Source organism: Vidua macroura, chromosome 12, assembly GCF_024509145.1.
Source record: "Vidua macroura isolate BioBank_ID:100142 chromosome 12, ASM2450914v1, whole genome shotgun sequence".
NCBI classification, from domain to species: Eukaryota; Metazoa; Chordata; class Aves; order Passeriformes; family Viduidae; genus Vidua; species Vidua macroura.
In genome coordinates, this window is record NC_071582.1 from 10,571,150 (window position 1) to 10,598,902 (window position 27,753).

At 38.9% G+C, this 27,753-nt stretch overlaps 1 protein-coding gene and 1 long non-coding RNA gene across 3 annotated transcripts in view; one reads left to right on the plus strand and one right to left on the minus strand.

The window, feature by feature from the left end:
- SCG3 (secretogranin III) overlaps positions 1-24,007 on the minus strand; it is a 28,182-nt gene extending 4,175 nt beyond the window's left edge. Inside the window, exons 1-11 of one of the 2 annotated variants that reach the window (XM_053988697.1) lie at positions 23,750-24,007; positions 22,996-23,048; positions 22,401-22,446; positions 22,091-22,306; positions 20,916-21,058; positions 19,633-19,794; positions 19,148-19,325; positions 17,164-17,280; positions 6,010-6,093; positions 5,230-5,358; positions 3,180-3,248 (exon numbers count right to left, since the gene is read on the minus strand). In XM_053988697.1, the coding sequence (XP_053844672.1) occupies positions 3,180-3,248; positions 5,230-5,358; positions 6,010-6,093; positions 17,164-17,280; positions 19,148-19,325; positions 19,633-19,794; positions 20,916-21,058; positions 22,091-22,306; positions 22,401-22,446; positions 22,996-23,048; positions 23,750-23,834 (1,282 nt within the window). In that variant the 5' untranslated portion in view covers positions 23,835-24,007. Of the gene's footprint in view, positions 1-3,167; positions 3,249-5,229; positions 5,359-6,009; positions 6,094-17,163; positions 17,281-19,147; positions 19,326-19,632; positions 19,795-20,915; positions 21,059-22,090; positions 22,307-22,400; positions 22,447-22,995; positions 23,049-23,749 lie in introns of both variants that reach the window. The other variant, XM_053988696.1, reaches the window with a different exon arrangement.
- On the plus strand, positions 12,525-14,884 carry LOC128813504 (uncharacterized). Its single transcript, XR_008439068.1, has 2 exons — positions 12,525-12,656; positions 14,674-14,884. It is a non-coding gene; the product is annotated as an uncharacterized LOC128813504 (long non-coding RNA).
- Positions 24,008-27,753: the final 3,746 nt, after the last annotated feature.

The window sequence follows — 27,753 nt, forward strand, 5'->3', positions numbered from 1 at the left end:
TTTTTCAGTATAAATTACTTATTCCACAGACGGAGCCTTCAGAATACATTAAAACTAATTTTGCAATGTACAATGTATAACATCATACAGCAGTATATGGAAGAACCTTTTTTCAAACGATGCATTCTTAACAAAATAGACAATAATGAATTTGTGGTTTTTTAGGTTTCAAAAATTGACCAAATCAGGATAGAAATAGAAAGATATTAAGAAGCAAATTGATGCTTGTTATCATTTTTATGAAAGCATAAAGCAATTTCAAATGAATAATACAGAAAATTTATATTAAACATTCCCCACTCCTGCAGAAGTGTCCTCTCCATATCTGAGTTAGCAGGAAATTTGCCATTTGCTGTACTGAGGTGAGGATTTCTTGTCTGCTCTGTTACTGTCATTACTTACGAGAATGTAACCTGCTTGTGTCTCCATCCTGTATGAGTAATAGGGACAAATAGTACTGAGCAATTTTGTAACTGCGGTGAGAGATTTCATTCACCTTGACAGAATGAGGGTCGCCATTGAAAGATACCAAGGAATGGAAATGAATGAAGAACAAATATTAAATTAATTGAATAGCCACAGTTTTCAAATTAAAATATCTGTGCTTATTTTACTTCTAGAATACTTTTTCTAACTCTAAGATTATTATGTGGAGATGTGAAGGTTTAATTACTAAACATCCTGTATGGGATCACAACCATTATGATATTATCCAATTCAGGCTAATTTGTGTATCTCACAGCAATTTAAATTGTTTTTTTTTTTTTGTTCTAGAATTTGATAGCTGCCAATTTCTAATACTTATTTCAAATCTATTGTAATTAGAAAAATCAGCTTTGGATGCTGATTCACTGCAACAGCTGCAGCATTACATGAAGTGAGCTCTTATTTGCATATTCAGATCAAGCTATTTGCCATTGAAATTAATTATAGGATTTACTTTCATTTCTAAATGGCTGCTGTTAGTGTTGTGAAGCTCTGAAGTACCTAAGTATTTGTTGAGCAATGCACTCATGCTCTTTGCCTGTATTGGTTAAATGCTCAATTCTGCGATGGTTTCAAGCATCAAGCCAGGTCTGGGAGATAGGAAGGACAGGCCCATGGAGTCTGTAGGCTGTACACAGGCAAAACAAACTTTGGACATAAAAGGCAATGAGCCCAAAATCCAGGTTTTTGACATGTTTATCTTTAAATCATCCCAGCCACTCAAGCTTACCAGCCTCCTTAATAGGCAATTGATACTTCCAAACTGCAGAAATGCAAATCAACATTTCCATGGTTATTATTCATTGAATGAATAATATCTACTGAAATGCACACAAAATGAAGGACCCACAAACATTTGCCTGAAGAAAACCTAAACCTCTTCAAGAGTATTCGGTGAGTGACCCAATCCATGAGTAGGGCTGGAAAGTCTGGCCATTTTCATACATTAATTACTTTCAGAATCACTTTTCTCACAGCCCCAGGTGCTAGCTGGAAGTGGAGAAATGATTGATGAGCACAGCAACACCACCTAATCTTGCACTGAAGAAACACTGCAATGCATTCATGGTTAGATAAGCTTACCCTGACTGTACTTCTTTTAACATCATCCATGGGGAACTGAATTAGCATTTTACAAAAATAAAGAGTATGAAAAGGCACAATAAAGATGATGTATCAGAAGAGTAAGAATACTATTCTAATTTTGTCATAACTTACACTCACTTTAAGGCCTATTTCCATTGCCAGAGGACAATAAAGATATTTTAGTGCAAATGAAAATCCATCTACACAGATATATATATCTTAATGCATTCACAGGCAGATAAAATGCTATTGATCTGCAGTCACAGCCATTTTCAGACTGCAGCAGTGCAGAAGAAAGATTACTACAAAGAGGAGCGAGGGGCTGCTCAGGCAGTATGTGTGATACAGAGATATAATCACACATGATGGAGATCTAATTACACCAATGAGTACATTGCTAAACAGAACCATTAATTAAAATTGGCAAGAAAACTCTCAAGCAAATATGTAGCCCTGCTGCATTGCTGCCATTGTGTGGAAGCAATTTGAGAGATGGGAATGGGTTTTTTTATAGTCTTTCCTATTAGAGTTTCTGTACAGAAAATGAATGTGTTGGGCTGTAGGCATCCACTCATCTCTGAAATGGAATTCATACACGCTTCAACTCACAGAGAGGATGGATAGATTACCCAGGGCTAATCTCATCTCAGATCACCCTCTGCTTGGCTGATGCAAGAAGGATCCTTCTCACCAGGCACCAGTCATAGCCCAGGGATAGATCCCCTGGCTAGGAACCTTCACTTCCAGAGCTGGCCATGGCAGAACACACAGCCATGGCAGAGAATAGGGATGGGAGGCTGGTTTTATGTAAGAACTTGACAAAAAAGATGGTATAAATATGGATATATGGTATAAAAGATGGATAAATAAAGATCTGTGAAAAATAAAGGAGAAATTCTGCCGCTGTTCCGTCCCTGCCAGCAGCTCTCACACAGCCCTGCCCCGAGGAGGAGGCGGGACAGCTGGTGAGCAAACCCTGTGCAGCTGCTTCAGTCACTGCCCCCTTCTACGCAGCTTTGCATGGGAGAGCTACAAGTCATTCCAGGTGATTTGGGCAGCAATCCAATGTATTACAGTGCTACTGACATAAGTTTGGATCTCAACTGTTCCTGGTTATGGAACAAGACTTGTTGCTATTGATGCTAGCCAGATGCACCGAGCTTCTCTAGACATGTTCAGACATTTCAAATGCATCAATCTCACCTACAAAGTCATAATTACAACATGATGAGCTAAGAAATGAAGCACTAGACAAAGCTGACACAGCTACCTGGTGGCAGGCAGACCACCATGACTGTGTGGATGGCACATGACTAACTCCCTGCTGGTCAGTCTCTGTGGGTTTTGTGGCCAGTGGCCATTCCACCCAGTTTACATTAATCTACCTTAGTTCACTATTTATGTTCATTGGCTTAACTTTTACATGACCTGCATTATTTAACTCTAACACCACTAATGATCACTATAATCTCGACAAGGACAGTTTCACATTACTATTATTTAAGGTATAACACAAGTTATACAACACAATATAAATTACTTGCTTTTTAATACATATGGTGCCCACCCCAATGTCAAGACCTTTTACTTCATACCTTCTTTGTTACCTTGTTTATTGTGTTTTTTCAGCCATTCTATGTTCTTCCTGATTGCTTCCAAATATGCCTCAGATTTCCCTGGAGGAAAGGATGAGAGAGAAATCAATGATTGATGCAGCTTGCTTAACTGGGTGAAGTTGGTCACAGCAAAGGCAGATTAAAACTATTCTTAGCTTCTGTTTAAAACCTGAATCCTGTCAAACTCAGTCAGACAAAATTCCCACAGATGGTTAGCAGGTGTTGCCTGTGCAAGATTAGTCATACACAGACCTAGGATCATGGTTTTTTTGATCTTTATACATAACTTTTGGTGACATCCACAGAAACTACATATGTGGTTTAAAAACAGCCTTTAGCTTTATGATCATCATAATTGTTCAGCAAAGAAAAAGCTGTTGAGATAGCAAGGAATGACTCAATTAGAGCTGAGAGCTTTCAGTATCAAAACTCCTCCATACAGTAGTACTACCAGCATACAGCAAGCCTAAAACTGTGGCATTTTGGAAAGACAACTTGAAATATAGTTACTGTATTTACTGAGAAAAAGGATGTATTACAATTACCATGATAACTCCTTGTTATAGCTGAAATTTAAAGTGACGGCTATTTTTGGACCAGAAAGCATACAGGACACAATTAGTACAAGGATTACCTAATAAGGCCCCTAAGAAAATATTCCAGCTAATAGATTTTGAATTCTTAGCTTGGCTGAAGCTTTATTGATGTAATGTTCTTACATTTGTCAGGAATAAAAACCTAGTGTGATTAGTGTGTAGAAGGTTACTATTGCCAACTATGCATGTCTGCTCCATGTCTGCTCACTATCAGATACACCCTCATTTTTGAGCTGGGAGTGCAGTAACTTTACACTAAGTTACTCTGTGAAAGAGCAAGGGCATTGCATGATGAGACAAAGAATAAATATTGATCCAATCTGAGTTTCTGAAAAGCTATTGGGTTGAAGATAAAGGAAAATAACCTGAACCAAACTGAAAAGACAAATCTTCAAGAGATGAGCAAAATGTGTTATTTATCACTTCCTACCAAAAAGCATTGAGATAACGTTTCTTTACTGTGAAATCAGATAGCCATTTTGAGCTATTTTCCTCTTTCATGTTGAAATAAATAAGCTGCTGGAAAAAAAATGCCACCTTCCCTCTGTGAGTGGCTGCACTGCCCACAGAGCCGAACCAGGTGACCGATGGACTACAATCTACTGCAGTCCTGATTTCTGCAATTCATTACTGAGCAGCCTGAGTGAAAACACTGCATTCCAAAAAGTATGAGCATCAGACAGCATTGCAAAAGAAGCAATTTTGTTTAACCAGCTGGTTACAAAACACAGATACTTATGCTGGACCCTTTGCAATAAGAACTCACTGAAAGGTTTCTACACAAACGTTCTCCTTCAAGAGTTCAGCACAATAAGGAGGCACGATGTCCCCTGCAGATTTGTTTTCAGATAGAGTAGCTGATTTGCACCCAGGAGATTTCAGCCAGTACAGTGTAATTCAGCACGTGGCATTATTGGTCATGCTGAGGCATGACAAAAATAACTGTACTACTCTGCTACGTTTGCTTAGGGAGACAGTAACTTACTGTAATGTTTTCAGTGTTATATAAAATAGGTTGATTACTGATAACCTTTAACCTCTGGCAGTGGGAAATGTAAATTGTATCACTGCATAACTCTTCACTGCCTGTGAGTACCAGCTTGCTCTAACACAAACTATAGAAATCAATGGTCCTTCTCAGATATTGAATATTCTGGCCATCCTGAAAAGCCACAGATGCAAAGAAGCAAAATTTCTTTGCACTACTGCATCAAACTTCATTTCATATTTCTAAAAGGGTCTATGAATTCTGTGAATGTCTGCTCAGCAAGGGATGTAGTGTCATATGTTTAAAACTTAGCAGATAAGTACACTTCCGAATGAAGCTCTTGTATGCTGACTCCCAGTGACTATAGACTGAAGATATTTATGCTAACACCATGGAAAATCAATATAAAGAAAAGGAAAATACTCCAATCACTTGGAGGAAAAGCAATATTCTGTACCTCTGGATTCTTCACTGTTTCCTGCTGCATTTTGTCCTTCATTTTTTGTAGAATCCTTTGAAAATTCATATTCCTTTTCCATTTTAGCTGCTTCTTCCTTTGTACTGTCTGCTTCTTCACTGCTCTTGTCTAAAGAAATAACAAAAGCAAACAATTTTGTATCAAATGTCCAGGAGCATTTCTCAATCACATCAATACAACCTTGGCAAATAAAGCATATTGACTGCTGGTTGAGGAAGAGCCTCATTGGAGCCTGTCTCAAAGTGGTTCCTAAAGGTCCTCTCTACTCCAGACCTCTGGAAAGAGGAATGATTGTTTCTGCTCTCACAAGCAATAGCTGAATACAGGTGACTGCAATGCAAAGGCACATTTCTTTGTGCAGAGAAAAATTCTATGAAATTTGCATTTGCAACATTCAAAGTCAACAAATAATGCTTTCTCATTATTATTTTAGTATTAAAAAGCACTGATACAACTTGTTTTTGTATATGTGTAACATCTGGACTCCAGTGAAGAAAAAGAGAGTGAATATACTTCTCAAAGACTGGGTAATTAAGTGAAAATTTCTCTCTAGTTGTGTGCTTAGACAACCAAGATATGGCTTGGTACAGGTCCTTGAGAAACTGTGGCTTTAACAAGCAATCTGGCTGCCAAAGCAATTTAACTGAATAGGTTAAAAAATAATATAGGTTAACTGAATAGGTTAAAAAAATAGTTAACTTTTAACTGAATAGTTTAAAAAAAGTGTTATTCCAGAAAAGAAAATTGTAGACTAAGTACCTGCTGTTAGTTTTGTCCTGGTTTTAGTGGAAGGGTTCTCAAGCTTCTTCTTTGTCTGCTCAGCTATCATTGTATCTAAGTTTTCTAGAAATCAAGGTGAAACAAAACCAAACCCCAGTTATTCTCCAATGGATAACATGCTGAATCCATACTACATTCTCCCCAACACCAATGTGAATGGTAAGTAGAAATCTAAAAGAACAGCCTTCATCCTTGCCCCTGAACAATTAATGCAGAGCCAATGCTAAAAGAACAAAGAAATAGCTATATGGAATATTGATCAATCTTATTTTAAAAAATTAACAACTGAATCATGACAATAAGAGTACCAAATACTGCCAATGTGCATAAAGTCAGTAAAATTGTGTATCATATTCGATATTTCAGTCATGTAAGTCACAATATACCAATGACTGTAGCAATTTATTCTGATGAAAGCAATGAAAGGCTTTAATTAACTTCACAAAAAAGACAAGACTGTGAAATATGTGCTTCATCCTAGTAGGAAAACACTACCCCAAACTGCCTATGTGTCTCAGTTTTATATGGTTTCATTAGGAAAAAGTATAGTAAAAGGTTTTAAATTATATTTAGAGGAAATAAACATGTAAATTGAAGAGATGAAAACAAATACTTTCTAAAGTTGCTGAAGTCAAGCATTTACCTGAAAACCAGCTAGACAACTGTGGCCATGTGTACAGATCTAGAAGACTAGAAAATGTATTTCCATACAAATTTCAGGGCTGAATTAATCTAATTTGAAAGTAAAAGCATCTCTTCATAAAGATGGATGTTTCAGATATAAACATTGTATGGTTATGTGGGAAAAAAGTCCTTTTGATACCACACTTGGTAGATATTCAAAATACAGATCACCTACAACCTGCCATGTTTCCTCAGTCATATTATGGCTATGGTGTAGAATTTTCCTTATTATTATTATTATTTTATTAATGATTATTTTTAAAGGTTATTATTATTTTTAACGGTTCAGTTAAATATGGATTCAAAATTTCATACATACTATCTTGTTGGTGTGTATTTTTGAGAGACTTAATTTTGAAATTTATCAAAATTCCATTTATATAAACAGCTGAAATATTCAGTGTGTGATGTGGGAACTGTGGCAGAATAGATATAATAAGGCCAATAATATTTTCACAGAATTCACAGAATGACTAGGTTGGAAGAGACCTTAAAGATCATCAAGTCTAACCCATGCCCTACCACCTCAACTAAACCATGGCATCGAGTGCCTGATTGCAGCCTCCCAATTCTACATCACATCATGGGTTTTTTGTGATTATTTTCATTTGGTACATATCCCTTTAATATAATATCTGACCTTGCCCCATATGCCCTAACCAAAACAGGTCTGGGCTGTGTTACAAGCTGGACCAGACATCCTGGTGAAATAAAAAACAAGCTCGAATTATAGTGGTGGTGTTGATGCCTCACTAATCACTTGATCCAAAGCTTATTGAAAGGACCATAAACATCCCTTTCAGTTCATTTTAAGATTCTATTTTTCATCCTTAATCAGTACCATACTAGTATTTTAACAGGAATATAAAGATTTCTCTTTTGCAAGAGGCACAGTGTTCAGGATAAGATTCCACAGCTTAAAAACCCTTTGTAAACTCAAACGAATAGGTTATTCTCCTTCACTAATTCATGCCAATGCAAAAATGTCACTGATTTTGGAGCTTAATTCAGCATGTTCTATTAAATTAGGCTTAATTTTAAGTATAAACATGGTATTTTAAAAAAAGTATTTAAAAATTTAAAGTATTACACATATGTAAGTGCATTGATTCATAAGTTCCTTTCATGTTCTTCCTTTAAAGTGTCCGCATTTAGGCAGTAAGTTTCTATTAGCAGGAAATAAAGACTCCACCACAAGATAGATTAATAGCCTGCCAAGACATCTTTAGATCTAAATGTCTGACACTGATATTTCTGAAAGTTTTTGTTCTGTCAATAGATTGTAGTGTTTAAAAGTTGTACATCTATCCACATACAGCACATGCTACAGCAGGCAATGGGATTCATATTCCTCCATTATTTATTCACTTCTATACATAGCTTCAGGAATTGTACTGTTTCTCTGAGTCCTTTGATTTGGGTATCAATTTCATGTGAGTTCACCATCACTCCTTTGTGAGCACAGAATTGCTTTCCAGCCCCATGAAGCATAATAAGGCAATGCTAATGACCTGAGCTTTGCCACTAAAGCCAAACTGAATACCATATTCACCGTGTTCCATTTTCAAAGCTTTGTTTTGTCAGAAAGGATGTAGACAAACTTTCAAGACAGGCCTTTTAACAGGCACTACATTTGACAAGAGAAGTGGTGAAGTTACTCTGCCAGCTGGATGGCACATCAGCATGGATCTGAACATTTATAATCAGCTGTATTTCCTGATAGAGTCCATGTTTGAAGGGCTTGTTTGATGTGCCTACATGTGTACCCTAGAGAGAATATTGCCAGATAATCCCAGTTCTTCCTGAATAGGATTTATTGCTCTTGCTCCGCATCAAAAGTAATGCTTTAACAGCTGGTATTGTTTCAAAACATGTTTGTACTTGCCATGTGTGGCTAGGCCAGGGCTGAGCAGTGTTTGCTCTGAGTTACACTGATGGAGTGAATCATCCTCTCGAGTGAGCTGTGCCTGGCCAGCAGCTAAGCAACCGCTGTCCTAGCGCAGGTCTAACAAGGATTGATTACTTTTCCGGTGTCGTCTCCTTAGCAACCTAATTTGCAGAGAGGAAGAGCTTAGAAAGGTACTGACCTTTCCACACAGCCGGCCACTTATTTGAAATGGCACTAATTAAAACAACAGGACAATAACTACTGAGCTAATGGAAGTGACCTACGCTGGTAAATAGGTCAATGCTCTGGCGGCAGCTCTCCGCAGAGCAGGATAATCTCATCATCCAAGCAGATACCCGGAGTCACAAGATCTGCTTTCTGCCTTGCCTCACTTTCTAACTTGCTCTTTGATCTGGGGTGACTCGCTGAAGCATTCATGCTGCAGGAGGGCTTCTGTTTTGAGTAGGCTTTCTGAGACATCCTAGGCCCAGTTCCTACACACTGAAAGATGCTCTTAATTCCACCTGAAAACGCAGATTCCCAGCAGTTTTGAAACTCTAAAGTCCTTCAAGTTGGGCATCCAAAATCTGAACTGCATAAACCCAGAATGTTTTATCTCTACTCTGGGAGAATGTACTGTGGTAACACCCTCCAAATCCATGGGAAAAGATACTACATGGATAACTATTACAAATTAAATTAGTTTGTTCTTATTGGAGAGGCAGGAACTAACATATCCATCTGAGTATTTAATGGAATTGGTAATGGAAGCCTGACATGGACCTTTCTCAACAGACAGATTCATGGTGTTTTCCAGACTTTTGCAAATTTTCCTACAAAGGGCTTTTTCTTCTGCATAATCATCCTGTACCTGGGAGGCAGTTTCACATTCCATCCTCACCAAACTGACTGAAGCTGAGATTCTGTGTCATTAAATCTCCACAGAAAGACCTGCTTTGCTGTTCTGTTTTCATACAGCATAAAAAGACTGTGTTTATTAAAGGAGAAAAGGGATCATCAAGGTACCTAAGATCACTTTTAACACTAGCTAAAAAATTAATTTACTTAATGAGTTCATACACTCCAACTGCTTCAGCTGGAAAGCTTCGTGCTGATGACTGCTTGTGTGACATGCACATATTTCAGGCATTAAGAAACCACAGTTCTCCTAGGGCTTTTCTGTCTCCTGCAGTAGACGATCCTTAAGAGTTTGCAAGGCCATTTTCCATCTGTGAAAAATCCCTAGACATCTCAGCATTTGCTTGGGACTATTCTATGGGAAGAGAATATCTGATTAATTCTTTGGACAAATGCATGTCCAAGAACTGTCAATATCCATTGGATTTTCCCCATTGTAGCCAAAAGCAGAGTTTGACCTTTGGTCAGCTATAGTTGTATCAAGCATATATCACATAAACTACCAAACAAGACAAATTCCTCCATTGTGGAATTACAGATGGGTCTCAGCATTGCAAATCTCCTGCTGCTCTCTAACTCCCTGCCTTACACGTCAAGATAGGGAATTTTCTTTCTGAATCTTCCTGTTTGACTGATTTGTTGTGATAGAGTGTCTGAAGCCTAATGCTGCCATGAGGAGTGACACATCAGGTGACAAGTCCCAGGTCATGGCATCACTTGCAAAGGGATTACAGTGAGATGGTCAGAGTGATCTGAAATTAGGACAGCAACAGTATCACTTGGCAATCAGGTTAAAAGCAACTCCAAAAGTAAAACACAATTAAATAGATGTGCTTTGAGGTAAACATAGCTCTGACCAAGTCTCCTTTATCATTCTCATTAAATTCCCTACCTCACAGGCTATTTCTCAGATTTATCCTTTTAATATTCTACAGGCATTTCTTTTGCATGACTGCAGGTCTCTTAGAGCTGTGTGGTGCAGTCCTTTGCTAATCCTTTCCCATCCTGGAGCTGCTCTGTGGCCTGTGCACACATTTTATGTGTTTTCACAGCATGCCCTTTACAAGCATGATGGTTTGGGACTGAAGCAGCACAGAGCTGCCTCTCCTGCAGGAGTGGGATGGAGTTTTAAATGTTCAGTGACACTTTCTTTACCCCACACCCACATAATCATCTCAAACTTACGGTCTCAGTGCTCAACTGTCAACAGAGTGGCTCTGAATTCAGAAAGTAGGGAGGGGTTTATGGAGCTATTAAATACAGTGAGAAAAAAGAAAAGCTTTGCCCTCCTTTAGAAACACAAACCACTTGGGAGGGTGCAAAACCTAGATTTTCAGGAACCCAGCAATATATTTGTCAAAAAAGATACTATGAGAAGATGGAGATTTCCATCCAGTTGGGAAAGCACAGAAGAAGGGAAATGGAAGAAGAGGCAATATATTTGCAAGAAATAACTTCAAATTTAAATGGCAGACATTGATAAGCAAAGGAATGAACTGTAAAATATTTATTTGGATTCTTGGACACATGATTTGATAATCATGTAATGTGGTGGGAAAAGCAATTAGTGAGACTAAAACTCCTGGATCTCTCCCAAAACATATCTGAGAAGATTTAGAACCTGTGGATACTGAAAAATTCTATGCCCTCACACACAATGTCACCCTCAGGTGATGCCCAGTTTCCTGTACTGTGCAGTGGTCCTGGTTCTCAAGAACTGTGAGGTCACAGACTTTCCACACGCATTTGTTTTATTCTGCAGTGAGTCTGAATGGGGGGAAATAGGAGGTAAGATCTAAGTAGTGGAGAAAAAAACACATTCATGTGTTTATTTAAATGCAGACATAGCAGGGGACAGACATGGAGGAGGTTACAGAAAAAACAGCTATAAAGGTGCAGTGAGATCTGCAATCAATATACTTCCTAGATTCCAGTCTTGCCTGGGATCTTTGCACACTTTCTGTCCCCCCATCATTTTATCTTATCTCCATGCAAATTCATCTTGGGTTTAACTATTTGCATGTACTTCACAGAATCACTGCTGCTCCTCAGTATTCAGCCCACTCTCGCCATCTGAGGTGTCTCTGATTTCTACTTTTCAGATATAGTATAGTATACTGGCATCTGTGTGACCTTAGTTCATCAGATGAAAAACAAATAGCAGAGAAAAGAGCTGCCTGAAATTAAATAACTCCCACTGGCAGCTGTATGCATCATTCACATGATAAATTCTGGGTAAGGAAAATCATCAAAAGGAAAATTAAGGTAGGGAGAAATTCGTTAAATAATTTAATGTTTATGAAGAAAATTCACAGTAGCAACAAAGAGACCTTTGGAAAAAAGGATTTTTAAAAAGAAAAAGATGGTATTATGCATGAATGGTTCCCTGCATGAAACACTGTCAGTGTCCTTCATGGCCCAGGTCAAAATGAACAAAAAACAAGACACTGTCCATATTCCACTTGCAGCCTCTGGCTCTGCTTTAGTCACACTTTCCCTCACCCTCTGAAATCACAGTCTGCATCTGGGAGCATCAACTTATGGTCACAGTGAGGAGAGGAAAGATGATGCCAGTGTGGGCTGTGATCTGCACTTTGCCTCACACTCTTGGCTCTCTGCCTGTTCTTGGCTAACTAAACAAATATCAGGATCAGATCTTTGGCCTGCAGCATCTGAGCTGATGAGAACTTCAGGCATTGGTCACATTATTCAAACAAGTTCTCCTCTCCCAAGGAAAGGCCAGATTGTGGCTACTGTGCACTGGCATACAATGGGGAGATCACAGAGCTTTATCTTCATCAGAAGTGGAGCTGTGGGAGGTACCGGGAATGAATGCGAAAGGCTCAACAGCTATTTCATATTCCTTAGCATGGAGAGGCAGGGACATGTCAAAATTCAACACAGGAGACTTTCTGCCTCTTCTCCTTCCCCTTTCACGCAGCCTCAGTCTGCCTAAAAGACAGTGTTACAGTAAAACAATATCCCAACTGGTCTTTAGGAAAGGACCAAACGAATGAGTGCTCGTACTCCTCAGCAATAGCTCCCCATGAACAATCCATCTCCCACTGCTCGTGTCCTGCAGCTTGGTCTTCTCCCCTGCTGTCCACGGAGAACAACTGATGTGAGGGTGGAAAAGGTAAACAGAGACATCTGTTCATGCCCATTTCCAACTAACACAATCTCCTACTCAGTCACGGGGGACAGTGTGGATTCTGACAGTGAGTCAGAGCCAAAGGGAGAAGGTGTGAGAGGTGGCTTTGGTTTGGCCTAGGGAAGAAGGCAGCTGTGACTCAAACACTGCACTCTGATCAGCTGGAATGATTTCTCTATTTCCCTCCTAAATAAATGGGGGTTTGCTCCTCAACCAGTCTGCTGTGGGCTGTGTGTTCTACACTGTGGCTCCAGTAATCTAAATAGTTGACCACAGGGAGGTAAAAAGTGGAATACACTTCAGATAGCTACAGAGTTCTTAATTTTCTTCCCAGTCCTTTGCTCCATTCTTTTCTCCAGTTGTGGAAGATACAGTATTTCTCTATCTCACAGATGTATCTGTGACATAGAGAAGTACTGAAGGCAAAAGTTTGTGCTACATGTGTTAGTCAATAAATGAGAACTCCACACAAGGCTACAATGTGCACATAACTAATCTGCATTTTTAGGGTAGTAGTTTATTGAGTAACTTATTTTTCACTTGGTTGGGGTGGCAATGAATACATTTGCTACAAATCTACTCTTGTAATCAGCACACAGCAGGAGAATATAAATAATCTACTGTGTAAAAAGGATTCATATATACACACTGGTGTCTCTTAAGAATTTGTCCATTGTCTCTAAAAACTGTATTTTTTATGGCCCCAAGCCTCTAATCGCAAATATTTCCTAGAATGATCCTAAAAATCATTAATTATTTTGGTCTTATTAGTGGGAGATGATTTACAACAGTATCTGAACAAACTGGCTGAAACCATTTGTTCCTGTTTCTAAGATGACAACAATATTATTAAAATAAATCTATTACAAAAATATAGTTTACATAATTACTATAAATAGAGCTTTTATCAAGATGGTAGTGGACTGATATGCTTTCATTTTAAAACTAGTTAGATAGCCTGGCATATACAGGGAAAGTCACTTGTCATACAAAAAATTCTTTGTGTGGTGTAGATGAAGCTTTTCTTTAATATTTTTCTGATCTGGGATAGATGGCTTTGGTGGAAAGACTATCAGAGTGAATCTCCACCATCATGTTACTCAACAGACAGAAGGAAAATGAAGGAAAGTGTGTTATAAGTCACAAACTAATATTTAAACAGTACAAGTATCTGTGCAATGCATGCCTCGTTGTGCTCTGCTGAAATCAAAGTGAGTTTTGCTCTTGGCTCAAACAGTTCTTTTTCTCTTGAAGCACTCAGCACTGTGAAAGATATTGTCCTTTCAGCTGTGCATGAAGTATCAGATATTTATGCATCAGTATCAGCTATTTATGCAATATAAATGTTGTGAATGCCATGAATAATGACATATTTTATGCTGAATCAGTCATAACTTATCTGAAAGCCTCTTGCAGCTTTCCACTGGTAACTACGTGGGAGTGTTCCAACACTTCCATTCCCCTCTGTCACTGCACCCTTGCCAATAGCAACATCATTTCAGTAACTGTCCCAAGCCCTTCCCAAAACTCAGCTTGTTCAGGGAGAGCAGCCTGTGCCTCTGGCTGCAAGCAAGAGGAGTTCAGCTGTTCAGGCAGCATTTGCTAGATGCTGCCAACAAACCCAAAGGTGGCTAAATTAATACCACAGCTGGATCTAATTCACAAGCCACTTGTGCTCCTGAGATCCTGTGTCATAATTTATTACCTTATGCTTTCTGTACCAAACAACGTTTGTCCATTCTTCTAACTGCAAAAATGATTTTAAAGGCAGCTTTCAATATTCAGAGGGCAGATGGTCTTTCTAGAAAGATTTCTGAAAGCCTTTGAACAGGCTAGAAACATATAATGAGGCTTTTGCTCCATGGAAGAATTTGCTTTCTCTAACAGCATTCATAGCTAAGAAAGTAGAGCGATAGAAAATTGTGGCATTTTGCCACAGCAGGATAATTATCAAATAAGTTGCACCTCAGCTGAACACACATTTTCTATCAGTTTGTTACAGGCTCTCTTTAATGCTTCCAGAGCTATACTTTCTGAAAACATACTGTGAAAGGTAGACATTACTATTTCTCCTCATTCATATATATGAAGATGCCAGTCTGGGCTTTCTGTATTCCATTACAGATCACATTTAGCATATGGAAAGCTTTTAAATATGTATTACATAATATTGAATACATGTATTAAAAAAATAAACTTATTCCTTGTGTTTCCCTGTATGTGCATCTGTGTTTTTCTTGCACCACACTACAGCTAGACCCTTTGTAACTTAAAGCTAAACCCAATAACATCAGTCACTGCTGCAGCAAAATACTTTCCCCTAGAGTAATATACAGTGATGATGACATAATGCTGTGGTTTCCAAATCCCAAGCCAGCTGTTACTGGTATATGTATTCAAATTCACTGTCTCTGCACCCCTGTGACAGGCAAAAAAAGCTGCACCTTGTGACTTGATTCAGTAAATGATTTATTATTTTGAATGTATAATTCAGAGGCTTAGCTTATGCATGGCTTCAGTCACAGAGCGGGGAAAATTAATTTAGGCAGTTTCCTACTGTAATAAAATGGAGAGAGGATATAATCCATCTGTACATATCCAGTAGGTATTTTCCACCAAGTAGCACAGAATCTGCTCACTGATTATAGACTGAGGAAACAACAAAAAGCTGTCAGATTTTACACTGATTTTATAAATTTTACAAATTTTATTCTGACAGATATTCATACTAATTCCTTTATCTGCTAGAATAAGTACAGCTGTGTATCAATCCTCTAATCTGAACTGCACCAAGATACACAGTACCTATCCAGCTATTAGAGACTATAGAACTTTTAGTTCAGTAAGAGTGGCAATAAAACTGCTGCCATGCTTAAGGATAGAGCAAGAAGCTAATACACTCCTGTGGATGCTCTTCCTCATTATTTTAGAGTATTAGCTCAATAAATGAAGGTCAGCTTTAAAGCAATTTCTCGACAGCAAGTCTAAAAAAAGAATACCACAGAAGTAACCTGAGAATCTATGAGAAAGCTTTTTCCACTACAGTAAGTTGCTTTGATGGAGCACAAAATCCATCTCTGCATAAATCACTCATTTGCAAGGCAGAGTCTGGATACATCGGTTGATAGTCTTACTTTAAATCCAGACTAAATCAGACCTCTCAAACTCTTAACCCAATCCTTGCCTTCTGTACTATGTCATCAAGGCAATTTGTTTCCAGGGTTACAGTATCTATTTGCTCAAACAAAAGCCAATGTGAACAACTGCCCTGAATTTTAGCAGGGAAAAGATATTCCTAGTGTAATTCCATTATCTTCATGGTCTTGCATCAGGGATTAATTTAGTCTATTAAGTTTTGGCAATATCTGATCAAGCTATAGTATCTTCATTTCCAGAATGACACTGAAACCACTGTGCTTAAAATCAACCATTTCTTTTTGTGCATCTTTCTTTAGATGTACTGGCAGACAGAGAAATAAAGAGCTGGACTGAGGCATAAGTTGTCCAAATATTTCAAAATTCAAGGAGATTTCTTGGTCAGATATGAATTCTTTAGAGAGGAGGTGCAATCAGACACTGAATGTGAGTCATGATTCACTGGATCTTTTGTAGGCCAGTAACTGATAATCAATCCATACAGTTACAATTTCATCAATCAAGTATCTGCAATGTAGAAAGACCATTGCCAGTCCTCCCTCTGTGACAGGCTGATTTATGAAGCTGAGAAATTGCCCTGATACAAACAAAAACTTTTTAGACTAATCCAGACCAGAAATACTTCAGAAAAATGAGAGTTGTGTAGAGTTTGTACAGATGAGCCCTTCTTCTGTAGGTCAACTTGTTTAACTAGACAGGCTGCCTACAGTGAATAGAAGAGAGTTTGTCAAAGCCAGGAAAGGTGTGTGAGACACAAATCAGGCCATTCCAAATTCCCTCTTCAGGAAATGGTAACAATTTTACAAAACCTACATAGCCACAGACTCTAAAATGGATCCAGGAAAGAGCGCTTCAAAATCTACTCCTGTGCCAAGATGTAACACTCTTCATAGATGGAAGGAGTTTTACTTGGTGGACAAACTTAGCATTAGGTTCCATCTAGTCCAGCTACCTACAGTGAGAGATTAGAGATGAAGTGCTGGATTATTTCTGAGAAATGCAGGTACCCAATCCACTTTAATAGAACAGAGAAAACCCTAATATTCCCCTGACATAAAATCATTGAAATAAATTGTGCTTCACAGATATGAAAGTGTAATAATACTCAAAATGCCTATCTGATATATTACCTTTTCTTCATTGGATGGAAATATTAAAGCAGTATGGAATTGAACATTGCTGTAGGAAATGATCAATCATTTAAAAGCTTTAGCATTTTCAATGAACAAATCTGAAACAGGTTTCATAAGAGCAAGGAAGATGAGAAGATAATTATCACTGTTGGTAGAGGAAGAACACACCGTTAATAACAGTTGTATAAAGTATGTACTCTCACCAAGATAGGAAACTCCTTCTTCTGGTGTGATTGTTCCATATTTAACCATCATCTTCACAAAATCAATCAGGGTTTTCATGATAGTTATCAAGGTCTCTTTCTCTTTTGTCTCTGTTTCTGTGTGAGGGGATAAAGCAAAACTAGTCAACCTTCAGGTAACTTGGAAAAACTGTTCCACAAATTGTGCAAAATTCATGCATCAAGAATGACCTACTCATTAAAAGAGAAAATGCTGTGCTGGATTAGAATGAGAATTTACATACATGTTTCTTTTTAAACTGTTCCTGCAAAGTACAGCTGAATATACTTTAAAACATCAGGGGTAGGTTCTTCTTTATAGCTTTTTGTCTTGAGGGGCTATGTCATAATACCATTGGCTTGGAAGGCCAAGGGTATTAATTCCATTTTACAGCTAAGAACACTAAGCACACAAAGATGGAGTGATCCGACAGTTCAAACTGATGGTTGGAAGGCAGATATAGGTAGACTTTTCTACAGTATGTCATTTTTCTTTTATTTGTTTGTGAAGTATTTAGTAGATAAGTCTGGCTCTGTATGAAAGAGATATTTTCTCCTGTAAGATCCATGGGTTCAATGACAAAAATATAAAGTGTCCCAGAAGAGATTGTTACTTGGACAGGTCCATGACTTGCATATTGGGACGACAAAGCATTACATGGCTGGGAGGATCATGACTTCAGAATAGGATACAAAAAAAAAAAAAAAAATTATACAAATAATCAGGTTTTGACCACACTTACCTGCTTCTTAGCTTTTCTTTTCCCACTGTGTTTATGTGCTGAACAATATTACTGCTCTTTCTGCATTAGCAGTGTGAAACTCCCCCACCACAGTCACACAAGCTTTCCCCACTGCCCAGGCTGTCACTGAAGAACCCAACAGAGCCAGGGGCACTGTCAGTCAGGGACAGTCAGAAACATACTCCCAACCTTGGCAGAGGGCCAGCCACTCTGGAGAGCTGCTGAACAGGCTTTTTATTGCTGCCTGCAATTTAACACACAGCTGTAGGATGCAACTGAATCCCTCTCCCCCAGCTCAATACAACCTGACAGGTGAACACATAAAGCAGGAGATGTGCAGCCAGTGGACCTGGTTCTGTTTGCTTCATAACTTGTTAAACCCAACATGCCTGCCTGTGTTGTGAGTAGAAAAAGGAGAAGAACTAGCATGCAGAATTGCCATGGGAAAATTAAAAAGAACAGGAAGAAGAATTTAAAGTTTGTTGATTGGACTTGAGCAAAATATGCCCTCAGGTTTTTAATTTTAGTTCTCCACTCAGGTGCACATGGGGACAACTTGAAGCAATTATTAATGCTCCTGCAGGACAAGGGATCTACAAAATACCACCCCTCATCCCTCCAGAAGTTAGAGAGTGTGTGTGGCTGCAGAGAATGGGTGTGTGTAGAGGGTGATGACACAGGGCAGTGGCAAGGAGCCACAATCTTGCTGGCAATAACTGGTAGGCAGTGATGTCCAGCACCGGAATAGGAAGAGACATGCAGGGCTTTCACTGCAATAAACAGCAGACCTGTGGTTTGTGGAAAGGCTGGGAGGCTCACGCTCATTTACTGGTACCACCACTGTGAGGATTCTACTGTGGCTTACTTGTATCTCTGTTGGCTTAGAAGACATGGAAATTACTGGAAAGATCTCTGGGGAAAACTATTTGCCAGCTTTTCATCATGTCCTTACAGGAATTAAAAGAATTCAGAACTCCTGAATCACACAGCACAAGATGGGAAGGGCTGTCTAGGTCACACTCTTTGCAGTTCTGAGTGTTGTTCCTGTCAGTGTTTTGCCATCAAAATCACTAATCAAATTAATTTCTGCTATGTATCTTACAGAACATTTTCAAAGCACATGGCCTCTTGCAACTAGGGAAGCTGTGGGGAAGAGACAAGAAAAGAAAACAGAGAATCTTAAAGTTTTTTCCTATATTTCTGTAATCACATGACAAGCTCACCTGAGTTAAGACTCTTTAATAATGCATAAAAATTTGGAAAATATTGGAGGTCTTCAAAATTATCTTCAGAAGGAAGCTCATTTCTTCTTTCCAACACATTAGATGATGACCACGTGTTATCCAGTGTATCATCAACTTCTCCATTAACGAAACTATCCTGATCAGATTTGCTTGGTGTCTCCACATAAGATATAATTAAAAAAAAAAGTCTTTAAGCACATTGTTTTTGATGATAAAGCTAATAGAGCAAAACACAACCTCATGTCAACATTGTCCTAATTGCAAGGTGAAGACTATAGTATTTTCTCAAAGTTATTTCAATTGACATCTGGCTTAAATTTTAAAGAAATTCTTGATTCTTTTCTCCATCAGACAGAATTCCTTTAAGAACACCTCTTGTTTCCAGATTGAACTAACTATTCCCTAAAGAGAGCAGTACTAGTACCATTTGGCAAGCAAGAGAAAATTATTAGCTAAGAAATTACCATTCTTTCCTGTTGCTTTTCTTTTGTATCACTATCTGCTCTGCTGGCAGGGTAATCAAAGTCTTCAGACTCCTTCTCACGATCCTTTGCATCATTTGCAATTAGCTGTTGTAAAACCTCTGCCACTTCATCTTCCAGGGTATAGGCCTGACTCTCTGTGATCTGTTAAAATATTTGTGCAGAGTACTTATAAGATACTGTGTTTTTTCTAGATCTAACATCAATATGAAACCTGATATCAATATGAAAATAGGTTGCTGTATGTTTGCTTCAAAGCTGAGCACAGCCAAATGAGGTGTAATAGCTGTGTGTACATATGTACATATAGACAAGTAAATGTGTGTACATTTATAACACTCCTATACATATATACATAGGAATACACCTCTAATCTGTGTGTACATATAAATCCCACCCATTCACACATACAGCCTTCAAACCAAGCCTCTTTAGGACTTAACACAGTGCAGTGCAGCTTGAAAGATGGAACTGCAAGTGTGGCACCGCCCCATGTGTGTGTATATAGAAATGCATATGCTCTGCAACACATCTATGGACAGTCGAATAATTACAACAGAGTTCAGTAACACAGAATGGGAAAAAAGCAAACAGCTTTCTATGATATCATTAAAATGTTTTCCCTTGGCTTCATGACAGCTGTCACTTGAACAAAACTCTCCCATGCAGCTGTCCCACAGCTCCGTCTGTAATCAGTGGGGTGCAATACTTGGCTGCAAAATCTAGTGCTCAAAAGATAAGGTGAGTATTTTAAAATATAAAGATCCCAAATGGCAATGGCTAAAGCCATTGAGACATTCAGAGGTCAGAGACAAATCCACTCTTCCTAAAAATCAGTAATGTAAAATATCCTCAACTAGCCAGCAACATGATGTATTTGCTGATTACACTAATCAGCATTAGGTGGATAGGAATGAGCTCAGACCTTTTCCCCTTAAGTATAGAAAAGAAATTAATAATAGAAAAGCACTCAGTGAAAATCAGAAGACAAATTAAAGGAAAAATGAGGACAGAGATGGGAGGAGTACAATCAGCGAATGTTTTTCAACGTCAGAAACATTCTGCAGTTTGGCCTATTTTGTTGCAAAGACATCACAGGAACAACAATGCTACTGCAGAGCTTAACCAGCAAGCCCAAATAGCTCTAGAAATTTGCTTAGACTCTGAGTCCCACTTGCTTCAGACAAAGTGTGCATTTGAATTGTTTTTAGAAAGAGCATTAATCCAGTCCAAAACAGTTAGGTGACAATTACCAAGATACTTACTAGCCCCAGATTTAGAAGTTTTGAAACAATCTTGTCAAACACTCCTCTGTCATTTTCCTCATAAATTCTTGCAGCAATTTTTTGAACAATGTCTTCAGCAGTTAAAGGAGTGCCATCTAATTGATGGAGGCCATCTGGATCGTCTGAAAGGATGACAGTTTTACTGTGTGCTGACCATCCTAACTAATTTAGATTAAACATCTCATAAAAAAAATATTTTTCTCACATCTTTTTCTCTTCAGAACAAAACTGCATTTTTAGATGCATTAGGAATACACTCTGATACACACTCTGCAAACCATTAAATCAGTCACAGGGAAAAGTTCTTTGTGTCAATTTTCCACGTCTGAAAAATATCTTTCTGAGAGGCTCTTCTGAAAGAGCAGAGATGAACTTTAGGGGCTTACTTTCCTGTTTATAGAAAATATTGGTAGAATTTCCATATCCACTTATTTGTGTCTTCCTGGTATCTACTTTCATTGTACGGCCACTTAGATCAAAACAGTTCATGACAATGGCACATAATCTTGTTTGAATTTCAGCAAATTAACTTTTAATTATGTAATTGCTACCTATGGCAAATAGGTATCATCATGACAATGGGAGAGGTAATACAGTGAGTACGCTTTGGTCTGTGATCACCATATTTTGCTATAATTAAAAATATCCTGAGCTAAATGTTGCTTAGAATTCTCAGAAGACTCACTTAAACTACAAGTCAATTAACTACTCCTGTAGCAAAGGCAAGTATTCTTTGGCCTTTGGTAATTTCTTCTAGGTTTGTGATTATGAGAATTATCTAAAACTGCACATAATATTTGAAATAAATATGTGTTTTAGCTGCATATGGAAGTGCTTCTTCCTCACAAACCAGAATAAATATATTTTCATTCAAAAATATGTCCCATTTTCCTTCCATCAAATCTAAATTGCTAAAAGACAAATTATACAATTAGACTTTCCTTCACGGAAGTCTGTTAAAATCAAGAGCAATTCTTTTGTACTGTGTTTCAAAACCCCAACTGTAATACAACAAGCTTCCACAACTGGAAATAATTGAAACTGCACTCCAGTAACAAATAGAGCTCATGTTTAGTGGTGAATGCAACATTCATGAAAGCAATCAGCTTGCAAGAGAAATCTAACCCAGAAGTCACTGAAAGATTACGGAATACCTTGGAATTTATAGTCCAGCCCGCTTTTAGTGGAGTCATAGTCATCCACAAGCCTGCGGTTCTTGGTGGAGTCTGCATCATCAATGGCCACTTGCTGTTCATACAAAGAGCTTCTAATTGACTCCCTCTCCTTCTCATTCCTTTCTCCTTCTGCTACTGATTTGAGCAGGTTCAGGTCATCAACAAAGGAATAATTCCTGAACTCTGGCTTATTTTCTGGAAAATACATCAATATCAACATAACGTAAAATCTTATACCTCTTTGAATACCATTATGAGTATTGTTATAAAACCAGGAAAGGTATTTTACCTGTGGGAGCTATTTTCCTATTCTTGTCTGCCTCAGCTTCAGCAATCTAATATACAAAAATAAAGCAAACAAAACAGCAAACAGGTAGAAGGAATAAAATGTGTGATCTCTTAATTTATCAGTATTAGCAGAGGGTTTAATGCCTGATTTTCACTCTTAGTAAGAAGTTTGCCTGAATAAGTAGAAATAAGCACTGGACATTTTCATCAGTACCACCCATCCTCTGATCAGAACAAGACATTACAAGAAGCTGCACTTTAAGATAAATGCAAATTACATTTTCCGTCTTCATTCCAAGCTCATGCTATATTCCCATAGGACATCAATAGAAAGGCATGGCATATCTGTGAGCTATTGGAACTAACAACCTGCTTTTAGAATGTGGGACAGTGAAAGTCTTTATGCCAGTTCTTAAAAATGATTGAAACCCTATTTTGTATCTAACCCCATCAATAATCACTTTACTGGCAAATCTATTTTTTACCCATTCATTAGCCATTCATGATATTCATGGATCCAGTACCTAATAGGCTAAAAATATTTATAGGAATTCCACAAAAAAAAAAAGATTGTAAATATTTTTAATTTCACTCACCTGTTCTTCCAAAGGTCTTTCTACACTTAATTGTCTGTTGTGTATCGCTTTATCTAGAATAAACACACATACACACATATATATATATATATACTCAGTTATATGATACATACAAAGAGACAGGACATTTTTCCTTAATTAATAATTTTCTCCAATACAACATGATGTCTTAAATAGGATGCCAACTGCATCCTTTATTTTTTTTTCTTGCAGAAAAAATTTCTGTGTTCCTAGAAAAATGGGAACACAATAAAAAAAGTCAAACCTTTAAACAAAGCATGACTGGGGCAGAGGGAGAGGTTCTACAGAAGACAGAAATACAGATATAGACTCAGCAACCTCTTTCTGATCAGAAAACTCACGAATTGGCGAAAAAAGTGCTGGAGGAGATTGACTAAAATAGCAATAATCGGATTGGCACAACCAAGAGATTAAAAATCTCTTCCATCCAGAATAGAGCGGGAGACTGGGAGAAGCAAAGACTTGTGCAGACGCTGCTGTAGAATGGATGAAAACATTGCTTAGAAAAGATGGAAAAAATTCAGAGCTTTTCCCTCTACCAGCACCTATGCCTTCACTTTAATATTAGATTGCAGCTTCAGTGACCGGTGTCTCGCACCAGGAATATTGTTGCTTTAGGATCTCATTGCTTTTAGACAAGTGGAAGGAAAGTTTTTACCGTCCTCTATCTCTATCCCGCAGAACTTTCCCCATCCGCGGCGAACGGCGAGAAGGCTCCGGGGCGGGCGCTTACCTGTGCCCGCGGGTCTGGGGAAGCCGTGCCCCCGGCTCGCCAGCAGCGCCAGCACCTGCAGCGCGACCGCCAGCCCCAGGAACATGGTGCGGCCGCGCCGCCCCGCCGGGGCCTGCCACGCACCGCCGCCCGCGGGAGCCGCCCGGCCCGGCGGGCGCTGTCCGGCCCGCGGTGCTGAAGCTCGGGAAGCCGCTGCCCGGGGCTCGGCCCCTCGTCCCCGCGCCCGCAGAAATGGTCGAGCCCGGCCCCGCCGGCGGCCCCGGGCACGGGGAGGAGCGGGGGGCGGGCCGGGCCCGGAGCATGCGCGGGCCCCTCGCCCCGCGGTGCGGGCCGGAACGGGCCCTGGCGGCGCCCACCGGCCCCGGGAGGCTGCGCTCACACCCGGGCTGAGCGTGAGGGGAACGTCGGTCCCGCACAGGGGGCTTGTGAATCACTGCCTGTCGTCTGCTCAAAGCCTCTCCACGGGGCTGAATTACACAGCAAAGGCACAGTCGGCAGTGACTCTTTTTACGACAAAGAGAGGACGCGGAAAGTTTAATTATAGCACATCCTGCTCTTTAAAATTTAGGATTTAAAAAAGCAGTAGCACAAATGACAATAAGCACGTAAGCTATTTCTGAACGTTTTCAATATTAAAATTTAGCCCTTGTAGACGCAGAACACTGACAAATCCCCAGGGACCGGAGGAAGACATTTTCACCGGTTCGCGGCAGAACAAAGGATTGCAGCGATTGTAGCTCGTTTCAGAACTACAGAATATGTTTCCAAAACAAATCACAGTGTTTTCTTCAGAAAAGACCTCATAATTCTATAGTCACAAATGCACACACTCAGGGAGTAGACGAAAATACTTAAACATTAAAAATGTCAGGTCTTGCTGACTGCTAAAAATGGCTAAAAACTCTTATTTGAAGAGATGAAAAGGACCAGTGCTTTCACAAGTGAAAAGCAGGAACACAGCCGAACCGTTCATTCCTTTATCACTTAATATATACACAGTACTGTAGCATAAACTATGAAGAACATACACAAAAAAAGAGAATGATAATTAATTGAACCACAAGCACTAAAAAGAATTGCATTTTTTTCCCTTAGCAGCCACTGTATATTATAGTCAAGCCTTTGCATATAATTTAGATAAAATGATGCTCTAGTTTACATCAGATTCGCTTCTATAAATTAGTCTTCCACGTCCAGAGCAATGAAAATAAATTCCAGAAATGTACTGATAGCCCCAGAATCCTCACTTTACCAGGTTTGGTAATTCTTGGAGCTGGGCCAGAGTTAGGAATTATAGGATATTTTGGATAAAATCCTTTTAAGCATGGTTGCATGTAAGAAGAAAACAGCCTTATTTACACATTGCTTGGTGACCTACAAGGAAAACTATTATAATAAACAGATCCTTCCCTCATTTTAGAAACACAGAAGACAAGCAGCTTCCACAAGGTAGCGAAACCTCCTCCCCTACCATCTTCAGCAGATGTGTATGTACAGCAACAGGAACCTTGGACCTACACAATAGTGCTGATAAAGAAAAATGAAAAGATCAATTCTTACTTCAATGTGGTTTTATATTCCATCCCAGACTGGTATTAATTCAACAGTTCATTGCCTGTGTAATGTTCTCAATGCAACAAAAACATGGACTTTCTCTCCAGGTACCCTTCCCAATGTTTACTTCCATTCCACTCAAGCATTTCTCACAACGCATTGTAAATGTGCATCCATTGCTAAGACTCTACACATTTCTCATCCAGTCAAAAGCACTGAACAATACAAAAGCAGTGAATATTTTAAACTTGCTGAAAGGAAGGTGTCTGTCAAGCACTGAGACCAGAAAAGGAGCTCTAATTAGAGACAACAGCATGAAGAAGGTGCTGGTCAAAACCATGCCTGTTTATGTGATATATCTACATATGGCTTTTTGGGTATAAAGATACATCTAATTCTGTTCAAATGTGTTTATTTTACAGGATATCCTTCAGTTTATGTGATAAATGTTTCTATTTCTGTGAAATCTTTTCTATATTATTTCCCAGATCCATATGGTTTATTTCCTTAGTGCTAAAGTGTCTCCTGTTTTGGCAAGCCTGTCTAACAAGGAATGATGAGAAGGACAGGGCAGGGGCTGGGACTGATGGTGGGGAGAGAAGAGAATTCAAAACCTGCCATCACTAAAGCTTCAGACACAAATCCTTTCGCTGTTTGTGGGCACTGCCAGCCGAGTGCTGCAGCTGTGAGCACAGAGCACACTGGCACTGCCTCCTCTGCTTTGGCACACTGGTCCCCCTGCTCCTTGGTGGTGCCCTGGTGAGCCTGGGTGACATGTGACAGATAATATATAATCTCTGCTAATTATGACAAAGTAGGTTTCATCCTCACAGAAAAATGACTGGGTAGGAGTGCTGTATTGGTTTCTCATTACACCTGTTTCATTTGGCATCATTTACATCATCTACTACTACACACTCCTCTGCCCGTGCAGCGACAACATGGTGAAGAGCACAGGCTCTTCTATTTTGGATTCTATTTTGGCTCATACACAATCAACCCATTTTCTATTCTGGAACTCTTTATTTCCAGCTATGTGAAATGAGCCAGAAAGAATACCACTTGCCTATCAGATGCCAAGGAGAACTCGGAGGAATGACAATTAGAATGTTTCTTGATGTGGTGAGAGCAGTTGATATGAAACATAGAAAAATAACTGAAATGCAGCCTTTCAGTGTTACTTTTGCAGTTGTTTTATAACCACACTTCAAAGTTTTTCTGTAGCTGATGAAAAAAGAAGGCAGATGAAAGCAGGAAAAAGGCACAACAAGCCACCTTGCCAAGTTTATTACTAGATGGTAGACACTCCTTCCTTACTTCTGTGGGTTTGCTTTCTCTATCTCATAGCATGCAAATGATACACTAAATAACACAGTGCTTAAAAGGAAAAGAAGTGTTGGAAGAGTTACTGGTGATCTTTATGCAAGGCATTAGGTCTGTCTATAATCATCTGACTATAAGTCATGTATTTTACACGTGTGCACTATGAATAGCTCTCTTGATTTCAATGCAATCATCAACAATTAACCATGCACATGCCTGAGGATTGTGCTCTACGAATAATTTTACACACAGCATTTATTTATACACCACCTAAGGCAAAGAGAAGGATTTAAGACTCTGGAACCATGAAAAATAAAATAAAAAAAGTCAAAGCTAGTGCATTTTGAGCATTTATCCAAGTTCCATCAACTTTACCAGGAGCTTTTCCTATGCTTATTAAATGTACATTTTTGGTCTTCAAAGCTTATGAGTTTTTCACACTTCTACAATGTAATGGGATGTTTTTACATGAGGAGTTCTTAACTGAAATATTCTTAACCAACTCATTTTGTAAAGTGAACTTTAAAAACTACCAGTCCATAGCTTTCATCTTAGCTTCAAGGAAATGCCCACTTTTAATACTTTTAAAAATAGTGATCTCAGTTTGTTCCTGTTGGTTTTTTTTTCTCTTTTTCTGATAATAAATCAATTTATAGTTTTTGAAATTCAGCATGATTTTCTGTCCAGATGTATGCAGGAGACAGAGGGATACCTTTTCATTGGAAACACATAGCTTGGAAGGGATTATTTCAGTTTCTTCCCCACCTTTTCTAGAAAAATCTACTTTTGAACTGAAATACAAAAACTACCTTTGAACTGAAATACAAACTTCCTAGTGAAAACCTTCCCAAGAGGACAAAACGCTACCAGGGATGCAGGAATCACTCAGATCAGCCCTCTGGAAGCCTCTCAGCCACGACAGACCTCCTGATGTTTCCACCCACTCTTTAAGAATAATATTTTTCATAATTGGGAGGTTTGGATTGGACATTTGGAATAATTTCTTCACAGAAAGGTTGATTAGGTATTCGAATGGGCTGTCCGGGGAGGTGGTGAAGTCACCGTCCCTGGAAGGGTTTAAGGAAAATTGGATGTAGCACTCAGTGCCACCATGGTCTAGTTGACAT